The sequence below is a fragment of the Stegostoma tigrinum genome, chromosome 11, assembly GCF_030684315.1.
Source record: "Stegostoma tigrinum isolate sSteTig4 chromosome 11, sSteTig4.hap1, whole genome shotgun sequence".
NCBI lineage: Eukaryota > Metazoa > Chordata > Chondrichthyes > Orectolobiformes > Stegostomatidae > Stegostoma > Stegostoma tigrinum.
The window spans coordinates 13011036-13033592 of record NC_081364.1 but is presented as its reverse complement, the minus strand read 5'-3'; the positions used below and the strand labels follow the sequence as shown (position 1 = coordinate 13033592).

At 41.3% G+C, this 22557-nt stretch overlaps 1 protein-coding gene across 4 annotated transcripts in view; it reads left to right on the top strand.

The window, feature by feature from the left end:
• The window catches only part of LOC125460389 (caM kinase-like vesicle-associated protein), a 137571-nt gene that overhangs the window by 97485 nt on the left and 17529 nt on the right, over nt 1-22557 (top strand). For all 4 annotated transcript variants that reach the window (XM_048547829.2, XM_048547832.2, XM_048547831.2 and 1 more), the window contains exons 5-7: nt 7118-7256; nt 9379-9499; nt 21214-21289. In XM_048547829.2, the coding sequence (XP_048403786.1) occupies nt 7118-7256; nt 9379-9499; nt 21214-21289 (336 nt within the window). The remainder of the gene's footprint in view (nt 1-7117; nt 7257-9378; nt 9500-21213; nt 21290-22557) is intronic.

Here is a 22557-nt window from a genome sequence, read left to right as displayed (position 1 = left end):
CTGAAAGAGGGATTTGTATTACTCATCAAAGTTACCTTACCACTAGTATTAATGTCATACTGACACTAATAACATATTAATTTTGTATTACACATCAAAGTTACCTTACCACTAGTATTAATGTCATACTGACACTAATAACATATTAATTTTAATTATGCAATAGGAGGTGTAACAATCATTTTTATACTTTGCACTCTTTGCACTACTGCTTTATCCACTCCTGACAGAGTATCTATAATGATATTCTATTTCCAGGCATATGAATAATGTTCAAAATATAGGGTTGGAATATTAAACTGCAGTGGAATAATCCTACACTTTTGCCCTGAAATCTTACTGACAAATTCAAAGGATTGTGTCTTATATAAGTAACAATTTCTTCCATGTTGTTATGAAGGGAAACTTCAAAATGATGATTAGCTAACACAAGACCCAACATCTGTTTTTTCCATATGTTCAGTTTCTTTGAAAATTATCTGATAGGACATTCAATCCACATCTTGCCATCTTAGTGTAAAACAGCTCCCAACTGACATTGCTGGCATCAGCAGCCAGTTGTAATGATTTTGCATAATTCAGCGCAGCCAACACTGATGCTGTGGTCTGTGTAGCTTTCAAATTCTCAAAGGCAACATGACACTTTTGTGCCCATTCAAGTCTATTACTTTGTTTCAACGGGTTTGTTAAAAGTGCAACAACTGAACTGCACTTAGAGTACTAAAATTCAGAACTTGCGATAGAATCCATTCATGACAACATAATGTAAAATTTCATGTTTGATCTTAAGCATGGGAAAATAACCCACACTTTTCTTCTCTCGGTATCATTTTGTCTTGTCCCATGGTATGGCCCAACTAAGTCCCGGAAAAATCCTTGTTAATCTTTTCTGCACCCTCTCAGGTTTAACAACATTCTTTCTATAGAAGGATGACCAGAATGTATGTGGCTTCACTCTTAGTACATTCTAAGGGAATGTTCCCACAAATGTTTCTAACTAAGTTTCTCAATGAATTAAAAATATTTATTTTGGAATTAAAACATTTCTATTAATCTATCTGTTGCATTTCTACTGAAAAAGAGAAGAGCTAAACATTTCTGCTTCACTCTCATTGCCTTATAGCACCTACTTTCTTCAACTTCCCGCTTGCTGCAATTAGTTTCCTATTTAATTCCTGGTAATCTTCAACCACAAGTACTGAGTGGATACATTTCAATCTCCTCCAGAAGTCCACAGCATCACAGAGGCCCATGCTTCAGCTAATTTGGTTCACACTGCACGATGCCAAAAGCAGCTGAAATAGCAGATATGCAAAGGCTGTGGGCGCGATTACAACCAGCCTCCAAGCGAGATCCACAAGTTAGCTCCCTTCCAGGCCAGATACCCCAAATGGTGAAGATCCTGGCTGAGGACGGATAAACCAACTCCCCTTCTTTATTCACCTGGCCCTTCAGTTTGTCGCACCAAGGTTAATTTTCAATAGACCCCTGTCTTTCTCAAGTTAATTTACGCTTTAAGAGAGCTAATTAATTTGGCTTTCTTGAGTTAACAAATGAGTGGATTTACTAGTTGCAAAACGTGAGAAGAAATAAAAATGCAACACGTATAGACACGCATTAGAAAACAGAAGTGAGTCCAAAGTAATGTAAATTTTGTTTTAGAACACCTTTGTTTGAGCATTAGTTGTTTGTGAAGAGTAGATCGTAGCATATTCATAACTGAACAGCATATTTTGTGACTTTGAAGGCTGGCTTTGAAGGTGGTTGAAATCTTTTTGTCCTATTTCCATATATGGTGACTTCTAGCCAGCTGGCTTCTAGCATTCAGAGCAAGAGAGAAATATACCTGCAATACAGAGGCAACTAATAAATAGTTCTTTGACTGTGACCTTCATAGTTTACTTGTGCTCGAATCCAAGCGAATACACAAGCATATATGAGTCTACTGGCACACATGAGTACCTCAACTCACTAGTATACCACAAGCACCTACAGACCAGCATTGAAATGGCTTGTTGAGCCTTGTCAAGTCTCTTCACTCTTCTGCACCTAGGTAGGCAAAATTACAAGGCCAGGTTTGCTTGTAGTTCCATATCATGTAGCTGGTTAATGGGGAGTTCATTGTATGTCTTGCTCACTTCTCCTTCCATTTCATCCCCCCTGCTGTCCTCATCCTCAAGAATCCCTACAGTGTGGAAGCAGGCCATTCAGCTCAACAAGTCCACACCGACCTTCCAAAGAGCATCCCACCCAAACTGAACCTTTCACCCTATCCCTATAACCCCACATTAACCACAGCTAATCCAGCTAGCCTGCACACTACAGGTAATTTAGCACAGCCAATCCACCTAATCTTAACATCCTTGGACTGGGGAGGAAGCTGGAGCACCTGGAGGAAACCTACGCTGACACAGGGAGAACATGCAAACTCCATATAGAGAGTTGCCCAAAGCTGGAATCAAACCTGCGTCCCTGGTGCTGTGAGGCAGCAGTGCAAACCACTGAGCCATCATGTCTCCCAAGGCAATGGGGCAGACTGTTACCTGCTCATCCCCTTCTCGATATGGGATTTTCTTGTTGTGCTGAAATGATGCAAGCCACTTAATGACATAGTGGAATTTTTGGCTATGTGCCTCTAGGACTAATTGGTACACACTTTAACTAACATTTTTAATGCCTTGAATCAGTGACCAATCCCTCGGGTGAGAGGGCATCAACCCCATATGCTTTGCCTGAAAGCATGCCCCGCTGTAATAAGGGTCAATTTAGATTAAAAAGAACAAACAACTGCAGTTTCTGGAAATCTGAAACTAAAACAGAAAGTTCTAGAGAAATTCAACACGGGTCTGGCAGCATTTGTGGAGAGAAAAGCAGAGTTAATATTTCAAGTCAAAAGGGTCACTAGATCCTGACAGCATTCCAGCAACAACAATACTAAAGGCATGTGCACTAGAACTGCCACATGGCAAGCTGGCTCCAAAATTGGCTTAGTGACAGGAGACAGAGGGTGGTGGTAAAGGCTATTTGCGTGAGTGGAGCCCAGTCTGTGCTGGTGTACCGCCGGGATCAGTGCTGGACCCCTTATTGCTTGTGATATTCATAAATGGTGTGGATGAGAATGTGAAGAGGATGATAAGTAAGCTTGCAGATGACACAAAGATTGGCCAGGTGGTTGGACAGTGAGGAGGAAGATATTAGATTACAGAAGGATATAAACAAATTGGTCAGATGGACAGATCAGTGGCAGATGGCATTTAACCCTAATAAATGTGATGCATATTGGAAGAAGGAACAAAACAAAGGAGTACTCAATGAATGGCAGGACACTAGGCAGCTCAGAGGAACAGAGGAATCAGGGGTGGGGAGGGGGATGCTCTGAAGTTGGCAGGACAGGTTAATAGGGTAGTTAAGAAGGCATACAGGATGCTGGCCATCATCAGAGTTGAGATTATAAGAGCAGAAATGTGCTGTTACAGCTGTATAAAACGTTGGTCATTTCAGCGCTGCAGTACTGTGTGCAGTTGTAGTCACCACACTATGGGAAGAATGTGATTGCACTGGAGAAGGTGCAAAGGAGATTTACCAGAATGATGCCTGGGATGGAGCAACTTAGGTACGAAGAGAGGCTGGATAAGCTCATGTTATTTTCTTTGGAGCAGAGGAGGTTGAAGAGGGAACCTGACAGGTGTATAAGAGAGGCTTGGACAGGGTGAATAGAAAGCCGCAGTTCCCTTTTACTTGAAGGGTCAATAACAAGGGGGGTGTAATTTTAAAGCAAAAGGCAAGGGGTTAAGAGGGTATTTGAAGAAAAACCTTTTCACCCACAAGGTAGTAGGGTTCTGAAACACACTGATTGGAAGGGTTGGTGAGGTGGAAACCCTCATAAGCTTTAAAAAGCATTTGGATGATCATTTGAAGTATCATAAATTTCAAGGCAGTGGGAATAGTGTAAATAGTTGTATAAACTCATTGGGCCAAAGGGCCTCTTCTGTACTGTCTGTTTCTATGATTCCACCCCTATCCATGTTGTTCCAGTACAGCTAAAGCACAAGCATCGACCCTGCAATATGGAAAATTGTCCTGTACATAAAAAGCAGGATAAATCCAACCTGCCAATTACCATCCTTTAGTCTATTCTCTATCATCTGCAACAGAGGGAATCATTAACAGCACTATCAACCAGTATTAACTTAGCAATAACCTGCTGACCAATGCTCTGATTGGGTTCTGTCGGGGTCATTCAACTCCAGGTCTCATTACAGCCTTGGTTCAAACATAAAACAGCTGAACTCCAGAAATGAAGTGTAAGTGTCTGCCCTTGACAACAAAGCAGCATTTGAATATGTCTGGCACCAACGAGCACTCAGAAAACTGAACCGAGTGAGAATCGGGGAAAGGTTATACGCTAGTTGAAGTCAGATGTTGTGGTTTTTCTGGAGCTCAGTTATTTCAGCCTTTGGACACTACTGCAGGAGCTCCAAAGGTTATGTCCGCAACCCTAATATCTTCAGCTGCTTCATCAGTTATCTTTCCTCTATCTCCAAGCCAGAAGGAAGGATGATCGCTGATGATTGCACAATGGATAGCAGCCCAGATATTGAAGCAGCCCATGTCCAAATATAGCCAAGACTTGTACAACATCCAGGCTTGAACTGACAAGTGGCAAGTTGTGCCACACAAGTGGGGACCAATGACTAAACTCACAAAATTAACAGAAGTTAATCTGACCGTTGCCCATTGACATTAAATGACATAACCATCACTGAATCCCCCGCAGTAAGCATCCTGAAGGCTATCGGAAACTATACAGGAACACCCATTTAAATGTTATGGCTACAAAAGCAGGTCAGTGGCCAAGAATCCTGCAGTGAATAACATGTATCCTGACTGTCCAAAACTTGCCCACATCCACAAGGGTCAAGTAAGGAGTGTGATGGAATACAACCTATTGTCTGGATGAGTGAGGCTCCTCCAACAGTCAAGAAGCTTGACATCATCCACAGTAAAGTAAACGGTTTGATTGGCAGCACACCCACAAACATTCACTTCCTTCATCCCTGAAGCACAGTGACAGCAGTGTGTGCCATGTCCAAGATGCACTGCAGGAACTGACAAGGGGTCCTCCAAAAGCATCCTCCAAACCTGCATCCCTATTACTTATAAGGCCTGGAACAGCAAATGCATTGGAATGCCACCAACTACAAGGTCCCCTCCAAATCACACAGACCTGATCTGGAAAAGTGTCGCTTTCCCTTCACAAAAGCTAGGTCCAAATCCTAGAACTCTCTTTCTAACAGCACAGTGGTTAAGAACTGCAGAGATTGAAGAAAGCAGCTCACCACTATCTTCTCCAAGGCAATGAGGGATGGGCAATAAATGTTAGCCTAGCCAGTGACAGTTGCATTTCATGAACGATTACAAACAAAAGTTTGAATAAGGATGCCAGATTGCCTTCCCCAAAGGGCGTTACTGAACCAATTGGGTTTTTACTGTAGAACATTAGTTTCATGATCTTCATTGCTCATCTTTGCATTTTATTCCAAGTTTGTTTAATGAATTAATTGAATTTAAATTCCCAAGCTGCTATGATGGGATTTAATTTCTCCACATCATTATTCCTTGCCTTTGCATTGCTATTTCAGTTATAAAACCACTATGTTATTTAAATTCTGCCCTAATCTTGACAGGTTGTCCTCATAATTTAACCCTCTAAACCTCAATATCAATCTCATGGCCTGCACTGCATCCTGTATCATTGCTCAGACCTTTGAGTTTAAGAGTTAGGACATCACGTTGAGGTTGTACAGGATGCTGGTGAGGCCTCCTTGGGAGGCCCTGTTAAAGGAAGGATATTATTAAGCTGGAGAGGGCTCAAAAAAGATTTATCAGGATGTTGCTGAGAATGGAAAGGCTGGGACGTTTTCCCTTGAAGCATAGGAGGTTGAGCGACGAACTTATTGAGGTTTATAAAATCAAGAGGTGCATAGACAAGGATCTTCTCCCTAGGGTGGGGGAGTTCAAAACCAGGGGACATATTTTAAAGGTGAGAGGACAAAAGTTTAAGAAGGACATGAGAGGCAACTATTTTACATAGAGAGTGATTCGTGTGTGGAATGAACAGCCAGAGGAAGTGGTAGATGCAGGTACAGTTACAACAATTAAAAGACATTTGGATAAGTTCCTGAATAGGAAAGGTTTGGAGGGATATGGGACAAGCGCAGGCTGGTGGGACTAGTTTAGTTTTGGAATATGGTCATCCTGGACTGATTGGACTGAAGAATCTGTTTCCATGCTGTATGACTCTATGACTCTACAAAGTCAACATATTCTTCCCGAGCTGTGATGTCCAAAACAGATTACAATACTCCAGATGGGGTCTCAGTGAGAGCCTGCACAATTCCAAAGAGTGACGAGTACCGGAAGAAATTGGCAGACCAAAAATATGACCCAGCCATGTAAAACAAATACTGCCATTTTCAAATTCCTGGTTCTGTACTCATTTACCAAATTTAAAATACAAGTAGGCCCTTCAGCCCCTCAAGCCTGCTGTACCATTCAATAAGATCGGTGCTGATCTGGTTATTCCATATTGCCACCTTCACCCCTTGTGGGGCAATCTAGAATGAAAGGTCATAGTTTGAGGCTAACGGGTGGTAGATTTAAAACAGGGATGAGGGGGAATTACTTCTCTCAAAGGGTCATGAATCTCTAGAAGGCACTATCCTAGAGTGCTGACACTGAATAAGTTCAAGGAGATAGACAGAATTTTAAGTAGTTATAGGTTAAAGGGTTAGGAGGGTGGGCAGGAAAGTGGGGTTGAGGTAAAGATGAGATCAGCCACGATCTTATTGAATGGAAGAGGGACTGCATTGCGCACTCCTGCTCCCATTTCTTATGTTCTCTACCCACCCCCACCAACAAAACCTTTTACTCCTTTGCTTGTTATAAATCTATCTACCTCAGCTTTTAAAATATTCAATGACTGCTGTCATTACATTTTGAGGGAGTGTATTCCAAAGACTCACATCTGCCTGTGCCAAAAGTCTCCAACTTAAATGGGCAGCTGCTTATTTTTAAACAGCAAGGACCCACTAGTAATGCTCTGGAATTATTCTAGTGCCACAGGTCGAGAGGTGTTCGATTGGATCCTGGACCAAGGCTACTATTCTGAGAGAGATACCAGCAATGTGATCAGACAAGTATTGGAGGCTGTGGCGTACCTGCATTCCCTCAAAATTGTGCACAGAAATCTTAAGGTAAAAGATGTTTAAACTGACAATTACCTCACACAATTGCTTTCACGAAAAATTTAGCTGTGTTCACCAGAAACAGGGAAATATTAGCTCAAAGAGTAAGCTCTGTTCAGTTACCCCAATGCACTTTACAGTCATGGAATTTCCTAGAATATGGAAGCAGGCCATTCAGCCCACTGAGCCCACACTGACACTATCCCCACAACCCTGCATTTCCCATGGTTAACCAGCCTAGCCTGCATGTCTCTGGACACAGTGGGCAACTTAACATGGCCAATCCACCTAACCTAACATCTTTGGGCTGTGGGAGGAAACCGCAGCAGCCGGAAGAAAGCCATGCAGACACGGGGAGAATATGCAATTTCCACACAGACAGCCAACTGAGGGTGGAGTCAAACCTGGGCCTTTGTTATGTGATGCAGCAGTGCTTGCCACTGAGCCACTATACCACCCTACTTTGTATGGTATGATCTGCCATTACTGCATGTAGAACAAAACTTTTCACTGTAACTCAGTACATAAGATAATAAATCAATAAAATGGTTTGTACCTTTCAGAGAAATATCCACATGAGTATCCCTTTAAGGAGGTAGTCAACACCAGTATTCCCCTTTATGTCCACTGTTACCATCAATTCTATTTGTAGATTTTATTTTAAATGTTTTTATTTTAATAATAGGTGATGATGGAACAGTTATCAATCCTGCAGTTACTTGGAGGTTTGATGCCATCGGCAATGATGTTCAAACACAAAATACTAGCAAAATGTAGATTTTTCAGCCATTTTTTCATTTTTTACTTAACCATCAGCTGCTTAGATCTCTTCCCAGCCAATCTGTCAATGACGTCACCAGCACTCATGATTTAAACAAAAGCGTTCAAAATATACCCCTGTCGAACAAACAGGAGCTCCATATGGCTGCGCAACAAGCTCTATGACTAGCTCTTTAATTCTCGCTCTGATGCATAAACAGGAGCTCCATATGTTTCACACAGAGATAGTCGCTGGTGCCTTAACCTTTGCCTTGCTGCACAAGAAGCATTGTGGAGATCCAGACGTTGGAGCAGGGAATTGCACAGCATGTCTCATTTGTTAGATCTCTGAACTTGCAACACATTTGCTGTGGTCTATCAATGAGATTTAATAATGGAGAAATCATCAGAGGAATGATGGAGGGGGTAATATGAGGAGTTAGAGTCAAATTAGGTATAAACAGAGATAAATAAAAGATAAATGATTTAGTAAAAGCAGAGAGGGACGAAAAAGACAAAGGATTATTTTTTAAAAGACTTAGCTCTTCAACGTTAAAAGATAAATGTTCTACCTGCAGGAGTGTGACACCATGGCTTCAGCTGATGCTTTTCTGAGCTGAAGAGTTTTTGAATGTTATTTTAAGAATCTTGTCCCTAAAAGGGTCCTTCCCACATTAAGTACCAACTCTAATTTTCTGCAGTGAGCTTGATTTCTTTTAGAATTTCTACAGTGCAGAAGCAGGCCATTCAGCCCATTGAGTCCACACTGACCCTCTAAAGAGCATCCAACCCAGACTCTATCCCTGTAACCCTACATTTCCCATGGCTAGTTCACCTAACCTGCACATCCCTGGACACCGTGGGCAGTTTAGCATGGCCAGTCCAAAGCATGAATGCAACAAAGTAATGACACTCAAATTAAAAGCGGATGCAGCTTGCTTTGGGCTCAGGGAATGCCAAAAGCTTGTTTCTGTCCAGGATGTTCATGGGATCAAGTACAGCAAGTAGTGAGGTGAGTGGCATGGATCATCCACCAGTTTCTGGCAACTCACAACTCCCACTCTATCACTTTTTCACTTCACTTTGCCAATTAGTTAATGCATTAGTAATGAGCCTTAAGCTCAGTGTCATTTTCCCAGCAAGTTCAGGACCACAGTAATTGCTACCTCCAGGGTTTGCACTCAATTCGATTTCTTGTATTTCTGTGCTTCTGACTTTAACTTGGCAAGCCGGCATTTTGCCATGGGCTGTCAGCTCTTGCTGAAGGGAAGCTGCTAATATGTGTGACAATCTGCAAATGCTAATAATAACTGTGTTCTTTCTCTCTGTCAATTCTTAATCTGTGTTTCTCTTTTGACTGTTTCACTGTCAGCTGGAAAATTTAGTTTACTTCAATCGTCTAAAAAACTCCAAGATTGTCATAAGCGATTTTCATCTGGCTAAATTGGAGAATGGACTGATTAAAGAGCCTTGTGGAACACCAGAGTATCTTGGTAAGAACACATGGATGCAAGTATGAAAAATCTCCAATGACATTTTGCATAAAACATCCAATAATTTCATAATGCATTTTTTAAAAGGGAAGCATAGATTCATTTTTGAAATCGATCACTGCCCACATTGGCCAACCTAGATTTACAGAGACCAACACAAACTGTGCCATGTATTGACAAAAGAAAACATGGATTACATTTGACTCTGATACTCGCAGAAAATAGGCAAAAATAAATTGTCTTACGCCCAGCACAATATATTTTTCCACCAACCTGAGATGGATGTGTAAGGGCCTGCAAATCCCCTACGGGTCACCCACATGGAGGTCACTCTGACTCTGTGGATTTTGCATTTTTTTTAAAATGAATATATTGAGAGTTTATTGCTGGATTAGAGAGAGGTGAGATTGTAATGGTAATGTCAGTGAACAAGTAATCAAGAATTTCAAGCTAATGTTCTGGGAATACGAGTTCAAATCTGACCATATCTGATAGTGAAATTTGAATTCAGTAAAAATCTGGGATTAAAATATTAGTCCAGTGGTGATCACATAACCGTTGTCATTAAAATACATCATCTTTAGAGGAAGAACTCTGCCATCCTTACCCAGTCTGGGTAACACGAGACTCCAGACCAACTAAAAGGTTGTTGCTTCTTAAGTACTGTGTGGACAATTTATACTGGCCTAGCCAATTATGCCTCCATCTCATAAATGACTGAAAAAGAAGTAAATCCAAGTCTTTATGATATTACCTTAAAATCTTTTCTTTATGAATTGGATCAAAATGCTAGAGCAGGTTATACAAATTCACATCCTTAGCAAAGGGCTTTATGTATTGAAGGTTTATATCTGAAATTCACTTCTTGTGGCTAACAGGCTCCATCTGGTTTTCCCATCAAGTTAAGTTACCCTTTGAGTCATAGAATTGTACAGCACCCTTCAGTCTAACATGTCTATGCCAACCAGATATCCTAAATTCATCTAGTCCCATTTGCCAGCATTTAACTCATATCCCTCTAAACCTTTCCTGTTCATATACCCATCCAGATGCCTTTTAAATGTTGTAATTGTACCAACCTCCACCACTCCCTCTACCAGCTTATTCTACACATGCATCACCCTCTGCATGAAAAATTTGCCCCTTTGGTCACTTTCATACCTCACCTATCTCATGCCAAACCTATGCCCTCTGGTTTTGGGCTCCCCTACCGCGGGAAAAGACCTTGGCTGTTCACCATATCCATGCCCCTCATGATTTTATAAGCCTCCATAAGGTCACCCCTCAAACTCTGACCCTCCAGGAAAAATAAGCCTAGCCTATTCAGCCTCTCCCTATAGCTTGCAAGGTACATAGACTACTGGAGCTTATATTAGGAGATATATTTGGAATATTCAAGCTCCATCTTTAGTTTTGTGGCTCTGATTCACTAGCAAGCCCTTTCCAAAATGACTAGTGGAAATTGCATAGGCACACACTATTATCTTTGGATCCAATCAGGGTGCAGGTTGGTACCAGAGGATTGGACAATTGCAAACATTACACTCTTAGTTCAAGATAGATTGTCAATTCAACTCCAATGATGGGAAAACATCCGGAAAGAGTTATCCAGAATAATATTTAATAATCACATGGAAAAATGTGGATAGATTTGGAAAAGTCAGCATGGATTTATTCAAGAAAAATCACGTCTAACTAATTTTCTGTAATTTTTTGAAGCAACAATATTGATGAGGTTTACAAGCATTTCCAAAAGGCATTTGATACAGTGCCACACAACAAACTTGTGAGGAAGGTTATAGATCAAGGGATAAAAGGGACAGCAGCAATATAGATACAACATTTTCAGAGGAATAGGAAGCAGAGAGTCATGGTTAAAGTGTATGCTAGGCTGAATTGTGAACTTTTGTAGACAATCCCAGTCTTTTCTGATCATTTTTAAGAATTAATGTTAGATGTTGGTTATACAGGGATAGGGAAGAGAGAATGGATAGAGTTATAACAGCATTGGAAAGTCCCTGGAAGATGTTTACAGGACTGGCTGAGGTATTTGTACCCAGTGATGTGCAGCTCTATGCCATCATCACATGTTTGCTCCAGGGTCCTGAAACCATTACACAATATCCTCACCATCATTGAAGATGGCCAAGAGAAAATTTGATGGAAGTTTTCATACTCACAAGGGGTCTGGCCAGATTAAGTGGGAGAAATTCTTCCCACTTATAAACGAATTGAGAACCCGAGGCCAAGGTTTCAAAGTGTTTTGCAAAAGAGCAAGTGTAAGATAGATGAAAATCTTGTTCACTCGGCCAGTCGTTAGGGTGTGTAGTGTACTGCCTGGAATTGTGGTGAAGACAGGTCCAATCAAGGCAATCAAGAGGGCATGGGATGAGCATTTAAATAGATGCAATAGGCACAGAATTGGCACAAAGTTAAAATGTTTGGTGATCCAGTACAGGCATGATGGGATGAAGAGCTGAATGGCATTCTTCTGCATATTTCTGCGATTCTGTGAATGAACAAAAGCAATGATCGCTCCTTCCTCTTTGTCATGTGATTTGATACCTCACCATGAATTTCAGTTCTTTCTAGACTGGTCAGGACGAGGCAAAGTCAAGGACTGTCCTAAGGTTTAAACTTCAAAATAACACTATATCCTATATGTTAATACTAAATAATGCTATCCACAATAATCATACCAGGTTTTGATCTTATTGATATATTAAAGAAGGACTATTTGGTCTTCTTCTTGTGTTCATATTCATGTCCCACTGAAACTCTCTAAAGTTCTAGTCTGTTGTTGTTTAGTACTGCTAGTCTGGTGTAGTGCTCTACTGTAGTGTGGTGGTTCTAGCTTCAATCACACTGTGCTAATTGTGCTCGGTGATGTGCAACTCTACGTCATCATCACAAGAATGCTTCAAGGTCCTGAAGCCCTTGCACAATACCCTCTCCTGGCTTCTCTTTACCTATCATAAACATTGCTTAACAATTATATGGATTTTTAAATTATTTAATAAGACTCCTTCTTTTAAAACATTGACTGTACATTTTTCCTTGTCTCTCCTACCCTTCCCCAAGTCTTTGTCTTGATTCATCTGTGTCAACAGGTAGGTAAGGAATAGATGGGTAAGACGAGATATAGATACACTAGAGAGAAATCTGGTGATTTTGCTTTCTCACTGCTGACTTCTAATAGATCAGAGATTCAGATGATCTGACTCAACAAACTGTAGGAGTGTATGAGAATGACAAGGTAGTCTTACTAGTTCTACTCCAGAGTTAGCCCCAGATTTAATTGTTAATTCCTGTAGGAAGAAATGAAGTAGTACATCCATGTGCTGTTATTCTTCATGTGAAGCTTATTCCCTTACAGTTTTGATTTGTTCTTCAAGGATCTGTTCCAAGGAATGAGTGTACGTGTTGTGTTGAGAACAGCTTAAGTTGTTGCTTGGAATGTTCTTCAGGGTGTAGTACGTCTTCGAGAAATGATCTATTTTGTTCCAATGCACATGCCTTGGTGGAAGGCTGATCAGTTTTGTCCTCACTGGTATGGTGTTTTGGAAAAACACCTGTAACAAGATACTGTAGTATTTGATTGCATACAGTTTTATATTGTTGTTGCCATGAGAGACCTGTCTCGGCTGGTCAGATGGGGGTTTTCTGTTCAGTCATGGGATGAGGGCTTTGCTGGCCAGGCCAGCATTTATTGCCCCTGCTGAATTGCCCGTGAGGAGGTGGTGCGGAGCTGCCTTATTGAACTACTGCAGTCCATTTGGTGTAGGTATACCCCAATGACGTTAGGAAGGGAGTGCCAGGATTTTGACCCAACAATACTGAAGGTTTATGACAACACAGTGTGGAGCTGGAGGAGCACAGTAGGCCAGGAAGCATCAGAGGAGCAGGAAAGTTGGCTTTTTAAAGGTTTATGTTGCTTTATGTAGTCAACACACAGTACAGAATGTGTTCCCATTAAATGCAACTTATGCTGCATAATGCTTCATGAACAGCTTTCTAGACTGTTTATCCACTGTTGAGAGATAGCAAGAACTGCTGATGCTGGAGTCAGAGGCAACACAGTATGGAGCTGGAAAAGCACAGTAGGCTGGGCAGCATCAGACGAGCAGGAAACCTGACGTTTCGGGTTGGGACTCTTCAGAAACGACCCAATATGTCAACTTTCCTGCTTCTCTGATGCTGCCTGGCCTACTGTGCTCAGTCTACAGTTAGGTCCTTTTCAATGGAACATTCAATTACTGATTTATCTAACAGATAATTCTGTCACAAAGTAGTTGTTGTTGTAAGTTTTCACAATGGCCTGGTTCTGATAGTTTCATTAATGACCTATATGTACAATTTACAGATTCCCTTTAGAGTTGATATCAGCTATTGAAGGACAATGTTGTCAGTGTTCTGTTTGCCCTTGAAATAAAATAATAACCAAAAACTGTTAGGAGATTGTCAAACATGATTTGTTTCTCAACAATCTTCTGTCTGGAAAACACATGATCTGATGTGCTTCCCATTTGTGGAAAAGTAGGCTGACCTGTTCAGCATTTGATTTGGTGTCCAATCCGAAGGTTTGAAATCTTAGGAATTGTGTTTTCCATGTCTGCCAATTCGCCAATCTATTCACTGGATCTGAAAGATTAAATGTTTGTGTGGAAAGATTTGTACTGATGAATTTGTTGCATTGTTCAAATGTTGGCAGGCACTGCAAGTTGTTTATCTTTCTCAATATGGTAGAATATTATTCAGATCATTACTCCTTGTACCACAATTGCAGTGCTGTTTTTGACTTTTCAAGATTGCTGTTATGGTTCTAAAATTTAAAAAATGCCTCCGCTGTCTAAATGCTGTTTTCAATGTAAAGTCAGATTTCCTTTACCAATATGGGGCAGCACGGTGGCCTCACAGCGCCAGAGACATGGGTTCGATCCCAGCCTCGGGCGACTGTCTGTGCAGAGTTTGCATGTTCTCCCTGTGTCTGCGTGGGTTTCCTCCAGGTGCTCTAGTCTCCTCCCACAGTCCAAACATGTGCAGGCTAGGTGAATTGGCCATGCTAAATTGCCCATAATCTTCAGGTGGATGGGCCTGTTTCCACACTGTAGAGATTCTATGAATATGGTGTCTTCACAGAGATGGATGAAGATATTCCTTTGACAGGATGGCTGAAGGATTTCCAAAGAATCAGTGGGTAGAAACTCAATAAGATTCAATTAGTTTTTTGACTGTATTAAAGATATCTGCAGTGACCCTGTTCAGAGTGGGTTTTTTCAGTGCCGAAGACGGCAAATTCGACACAACATGATCATATCCATGCTCTTTTTCTTTATCCAACTCTTCATATATAAATTAATTAAATTAATAAAACTTCTTAGCTGTCAAATAAAGAATTGAATTTGACATTCAAACTGCAAAATAGTAAAGACTTCATTAGGGCCCTGATACTTTGAATTGTTTCTTCCTTCCAACCTTTCTTGCTTTTCTCAATTGATGTTCTTTAAACCTGTATCTGAAGGCTTACCTTAACTTGCTGCTGTTAAATTTGTCATTGAGTAAATAGTTCCAAAATTTGTCAAGTAACTGTTACAAATCTTAACTCTGCTCCTCAGTCCAGCTTTGGAACTTTTTTTGACCCTGCCCTTGTTGAAGGGATTGAATCTGCTTTAGCTGGTCCACTAATTGGTTCCTTTTTACAGATTTCTTCCCTTAACTGCTAGGGGCCTTTTACTGCTCTCACTGCTTTTTAAAAGCTTGTTTCTCCTATTACTGACTGTAAAGCATTTCTGAGGCTTCAAATGTTCTCGTGGTTTTGCTGAGTTTTCTGGTCGGAGATGTTTCCTTCTCAGCACTGTTCAGCTCTGGGGTTTTGCTAGCTGCTATTAAAGCTGTAACAGCGATTTCTTCAAAAAAAAAACATTTTTGAATTACTCTCCACTCCAAACAATCTCAAGTCTGATTTGTGATCATTTCTACTGCCACAATTTTCTAAGGAGTATATTACTGAATCCCTACAGTGTGGAAACAGGCCATTTGGCCCAACAAGTCCACACTGACCCTTTGAAGAGCATCCCACCTAGACCCAATCCCCTACCCCTACATTTCCCATGTCTAACCCACACAACCTAAACATCCATGATCACTATAACATGGCCAATCCACCTACCCTGCGCATCTTTGGACTGTGGGAAGAAGCCAGAACACCCAGATGAAACCTACGCAGACACGGGGAGATTGTGCAAACTCCACACAGATAATCACCTGAGGCTGGAATCGAACCCAGGTCCCTGGTGCTGTGAGGCAGCAGTGCTAACCACTGTGCCAGTGTGCCACCTGTCTCTGCCATCAGCTTTATTCATGTGAGTTTAATGCCACGCAATGAATTTGAGTTTAAGACAGACTGATTGAGGAAAGGGCAAGGTGAAGAGCTGTCTTCAGGCTCAGGCTTCAAAGTATTACTATATATTATATGTGGATGCTCATACTGCTATACGATAAACACTGAAATATTATGACTTGATCTTATTCAATGAGGACTAAAGTATTTTCTTTGTGTGTTCCTGTTCATGTGTCCTTAAGACCCTCTATTGTTCTAGTCTGTTGTGGTGTAGTTTTTATGTGTGATATTTATGCTCAGTTATATGAGGCTCTCTGAAATCATCACAATGTTGCTCCACGGTCCTGAAGCCTCTACACAACTCTTCCTAATGTAAATCTACAGTCTGAGCAAAACTGTCCCAATCAGTATTTTAATCTTCTTCTAATGCATGGCACTAAGCGCAGATACCTGCTGTAAAAAATGGATTATCCTTCAATTCCAAAAGCTCTAACGGCTGCCGCTCTGAATTTGCAATGTTCAGAGCCTTCCTTTGTTTCTTGTCTCTGTCTTTTTGTCTCTCAATATTTCATAAAGTAATTATCACTCCAGGAGAGAGCAAGATAGAGGGCTCAGGAGACAAATTAACCAGAGACATTGCACCAAATGTCACCAGAAGCACTGAAAATATCTGGGGAGTAACATTTCAGCTGCCCCTTAAAGTTCACCAACATGTTTTAGGAATGAGAAGCTGCCATCCCTACCTGGTGCAGACAACATTTGCTGCTGTTATAAAACATGCCCCTGAGAGATATGAATGAAGAGAAGGCCATTCAGCCCTTGAACCTGCCCTGCCATTTGATAAGATTGTGACTCATTTGATTGAGGCCAAAACACCACACTCTGACCTACTGCCAATGACCTTTGAATCCCTTGTTAGTCAAGATTCTATCTTCCTTTGCCTTATGTGTTGGAGTTTTGACAGAGAAACGAGAACTGTTTCCAATGGCTGAATGATCGCTGACCAGAGTGCAGAGATTTGAGGTGATTGACTTAATAACTATGAGATAAGCCTTTCCTTTTAACACAACAAATATTTTGAACCCAGAATGCACTGCCTGATAGGGTGTGGAGAAAGATTCAATGGTGAACTTCAAAAGGCGAAAAAAATTGCAGGGATCTTGGAAAAAATCCATCTCATGGGAGTAACTGGACTGTACATTGAAGGGGCCAGAACAGTTTTGATGGCACAAATGGTCTCATTCTGTGCTGTACTATTCCATAATTTTATGACTCAGAATGACCTTAGCACTAGCAAAGGTAGGGAATAAGTGACAGCATTACTCATATTTAATGATTTTTTTTCTTAAAGTGAGAAGAATTATAACAAATGAGACAATTTAACCATTATGTCTTGAATTCCTATCACTTTGCTCATTATGTCAGTGACAAGCGTCCACTCCTGGAATTCAAATGACAGCCTAATGATCAACAATTATCATTCAAACCCATAGAACCGAATTGTTCCACCCACAGTTTAATTTATGATGGTGAACTGCACAAAACACATGTTTTTCACAGCAATGTATTCTGCTTACTGTGAGGTTTCTGCTAATTGATTTTTATTTTAGAAAACAGGATGGTAGGAGAAAAGGCATTTTAAAGCATGTTGCCCAATCTTGCATTATTTTTCGGCACTGATTACAAAAAAATACACAATCTGGTGCAATAACTGAGATATTCCAGCCTGGTTTAAATATGGCTTAGTGAGAGTTCAGTTGTCACATACAGCACTGATGATGTGAAGGAATAGGACATTAGGGTTAAAAGAAAGATCCACCTTCAAGAAAGCATTTGGCTCCCTCCCAAGCAAATTATTTCCATATTTCATCATCACAAGCACAAAACAATTATTTGCTTTTATGATGTAAAGGTTTCTGTTATGTCTGCAACCTCACCAGTTATCTCTGCAACTCGCCTCATCTTGCATTGTACCTCTGTGGTGCGTTGCTTACACTACCATAAGTTCAGCGATGGCTGAAGTACTGACCACTGCGAGATTCCCGGTGCCCAGCCATGTGCGAAGTCAAGCACTGCCTGCCAAAAGCTGCCCTTCACACTGTTCCCCCAACTCATCAGCATTCATCACACCCTCTCTTTGTCTACTCCAGTTATGCCTGGCACATTATGTCGGGATTATGTGGCCCATCCCATTGGGATTGTTTTTCACCCAATCCCAGACTGATACAAGCATCAGCAGCTCATCTTTGGGAGGATCATTGCCTACTCCACGATGGCCCTGATCCAAAGAATGAATCTACACTTGACCCCAATCAAGAGATTGTGTAGTACAGCCATTAGCTGTGTTTGCAGAGGGTCGACCAGTTTTCCCAGTAACCGTCCTTATGAGGCATCCAGCCCTTGAAACAACAGGAACATGAGAGTTCTCAGGGATATAGGCACATGGTAGCTTCCAGGTTACCCAGTGTAGACTTCTAAGATGTGGTACCAATAATCATAGACAACTTGTACATCGATGGAATGGAATGCCTTTCTATTGGTTCAGTCTGCTGTGTTATAATAGGATGTGTTCAATATGATGTGCATACAGTCTATTGCACCCTGCACCTTGGGGGAAAGCCAGCCATATCAGCAAAGACTACTGCAGCTCTGAGCTTATCACAGCAAAACAAGAGGAAGTGGTGTATTCTAGCACAAATTGTATTGATGACAACCTTGATACCCTTCTCGGTTGAAGATTGAGAGATCTCACGCGGGTTCCCTGTGGATCATTGGAAACAGCCAGATACATGAGCATTAAACACATCTCTGATGAAGGGTCTAGGCCCAAAACGTCAGCTTTTGTGCTCCTGAGATGCTGCTTGGCCTGCTGTGTTCATCCAGCTTCACACTTTATTATCTTGGATTCTCCAGCATCTGCAGTTCCCATTATCTCATTAAACACATCTGGCTGCTTGACGACCATTGAGAAAAAAATGTCCATTCACTCCTTCAGGTCATGGGTCCAGCAATTAACATTGATCTATGCCACGTCCCGGGACATCCTTAGCCTGTGGCAGTGAAGCGGCTTGCTGATCTAGGGGAAATGGCATCGAGCATGATAAATTCTGGGCATCCTGTACCTCCTGAGGGCACTTTCAGCTGTAATTTCTTCATGTGGAGGCAGTTCAGCAGCTGCTGAAGGTTGCTGCTGTTCTTGGGCTTGCTGACACATCTGCCTCTCCTCCATTTCTCTGCACCTTCGCAGCAACAGCAACAATGACCCCCGCTGCGCCATGATCCATTGGTTATGCTTCAAATGAACTCATGTCGACAGCATCAGAAACAGAACTGCCATTTGATCGAAGCACATACAGTGTGTTTGCCACAGATATTGCTGGCACATGGTGGGGGCGTGAGATTGATGTAGCACAGTGCTATACAGCAACATGTCCAACCCCTTGACTGATCACTGCTGACGACCATGTGTAACGCCTGTCCAATGCAAACATATATGTAGGGAGGGGTGGCAGGCAGTCTTGGAGTGTAACCTGAGATGTTAGAGACTACAACCCAAGATGGTGGCTAGGAGGATTTAGTACTGAACGGGAGCCACCAATTACCATATTGACTTTTACATTGGAAATTCCCACTCTCTGACATGTGGGAGAATAGGAAACTGAAAATCAATGAGGCGAGATTGACGTGTAAACTAATGCAACAAGCATTGTTGCCTGTTGACTTTCTCATCGCACTGTTCAAGACTTGGTCACAGAATCATGTTTTGTCAACATTGAGGAGCTCAGTTTTCTGAACTCACCTTACATTCCTGAATGGCTCACCACTTCACTCAGGGGCTGGACAATTTTGAGCCCTTAGTTTCCCTTCTCTCTTCAGCCTTCATTAAAATATATAAGAATATGTCTGGTTTTTCAACACAGCCAACATACCATTAACACCCTACCCCAAAACCAGTAGGAAGAAAGCTGAACAGGGAGTTCAAGCTGATAAATACCTGAAAGCTGATGTGAATTTGGCATGCAAACACCTACTTTGGATTTAGCTCTGGTGGAATTTGCAAGGAGATGAGAGGAAGGGAGGAAAACCGCACTTGAGAGCCGGGCCAATAATTTAAATGTGTCAATGAGGCCGCACATCTTAGGTTTTAGCTGATTAATCAGCTGCAGACTAGATTTCCCAGAGTTCCCACAGCCTAAGAGAGATAAGAACTGTTGGCCTCTTGTGGGACCAGTTGTGGGTCAGGTAAAGCAGGAATTCTACGATCACTAGGCAACTGTCCTCTTTCACCTGACTGCCCTCCCTCCACTCAATCTGCCCCCAGCCTTGACCTTTCAACCAATACCCACACCCTCTGATTTTACTTGGGGTCTCACTCCTCATGATCCTAGTCACCATCCCCGCACCACAATCTGTCAATGTGCTTCTGTGATTTCTGTTTCACAATAATCTCCACCTCTGCAATTTGCCTCCTACAACCATGTCTTCTCCTCTACCTCCATCCTTCCTCTATCCCCCCCTCTTCTCTGGCCTTCAAGTTGTAATCATTGTACTGCAGGCCATGCTGCCAAATAGTCTGTCAATCTGCCTTTGGCTATCGGACAAGAAATGGAGAAAACATTAATATTTTAGGTTTATTTCACCAGAGACTCCTCGTGATTCCAGGTAGTATATACCTTATTACCTCTATCATAAACATTGGGGCCTCTATATGGTGTGAATTATGCTGTCCATCCTCTCCACCTCACCCTTTAGTCCTATACACCATTTCCCATCTGTTTTGAATGTGCACCACCCTTTTCGGCAATGTGGTCACTACAGATTTCCAAGACAAAAAAAAGTCTTCAGTCTCTTCAGCTTGTTTGCGAATTGCTTTAGATCTGTGTCCTCGGTTTATTGAAGATGAAGTTATTATGGTCTCAGCGGATCACTCTCTCATTAGAGAGAGATGACTAGTGGCAGTTTATCCACACTTCAGGTGAGGTTGAGAAAGTGGGATTTTGGTAGTGACCTCAGTCAATGTTGGAATCGAATGTTGTTGGCATCACTGTTTACTACAAACCAGCAATCCAGCCAACCCAGTGAATTGACCTTTTATTAACATCCTCTGTGACTAAAACAAATTTCTTCTTACTTGAGCTCTCAAAACCATTTGTGATTTTCATGGGACATTTGTTTTAAGAGTGTCCAACGTTAATTGTAACATTATTTTAGAGACACAGCAAAATCATTAGGCAAAGGACCCTGTACACTTCGGCATATAAATATATATAAACAATAGTAATAAAATATATATGCGCTAGACACTAATGGAGAGGGTGAAGGCTTTCCCGAAATTGTTCTGTTTTACAGTTGTCTTTTTCACGTATATTTCCAGCTCCAGAGGTTGTTGGACGACAGAAATATGGACGACCAGTTGACTGCTGGGCCATTGGAGTGATCATGTACATACTGTACGTATGAATTCTTCTGGGCTCAGGATTATAGGAGTGTTGGGGAATCAGCTTTTAACATTCTGCTTACTTTCAGGTCTATGAAAATTTCCAAGTACATTCCAATAATAGCCCATGCATTAACATTTAAACCATAATATCACAAATTATATTTTGTCCACTGAGCACCTCTATCATAACCTTTAATGGATCAAACTAATTTTATTAAGAAAGCATTCAACATGTTAATCCAGAATAGATAATGTGACAGTTGTGTACATTGAATGCTCCCTACAGAACAGGGGGAGATTAGTGTTAAATTGTTCCTGTTAGAACGTACACAGCAACACATTGCTTCATTAGAAGGATGTTAGACACATACTTAGGTAAATTTTAAAAGAAAGACAAGGACAGAAAGTACACAAATGGTTCTTCTTTTTCCTAACACAGATCAGAGGCTGTAGAATACAAAATTTGACAATTAGCATTATGCAAGACTGTAAAAGAACATACAAGAAGGGCAGCTAAAATATGTAGATATCAGCAGGACGTAGTTCCAGTGCACAAGAATATGAAGGAATACGTTTCCAAAATGTGATGCCCTACATTCAAAAAGGTTGTTCACAGATATTGGGCAAGAACACATAATAACTACGTGCAATAGATGTAGTACCCAAGGAACAACTGCCTACTAAAAAATGGACTGAATAAAATTAGGGACAAACTACTTCCTTTAATTCACAGATCATTATCCTAATAAGACTCTGATAGCAGATGTTGGAGGCTAAGGTGAGAGGATCTTTTAAATTAAGGGAGCTGGTGGCATAGTCGTCATGTTACTGGCTTAGTATTCCAAAGACCTAGTCAATGTTCTAGTTTGAAATCTGCAATTAAGAGCTAGTTTAATAGTGACTATGTACCCACTGTAGATAATTGTTTAAAATAAAACCCAACGGGTTCACTAATGTCCCTGTGGGAAGGAAATCTTCAGTGTTTTTATTCGTTCACGGGATGAGGGCATCGCTGGCTAGGCAGCATTTGTTGCCCATCCCTAATTGCCTGGGCGGCAGTTCAGACACAACCACATTGTTGTGGGTCTGGAGCCACATGTAGGCCAGACCAGATCAGGATGGCAGCTTCCTTCCCCTAAAGGACATTAGTGGACCAGATGGGTTTTGAAGACAATCAACAATGGATTCATGGTCATCATTAGATTGTTAATTCCAGATATTTATTGAATTCAAATTCCACCATCTGCCATGGCGGGATTCAAACTGGGGTCCACAGAA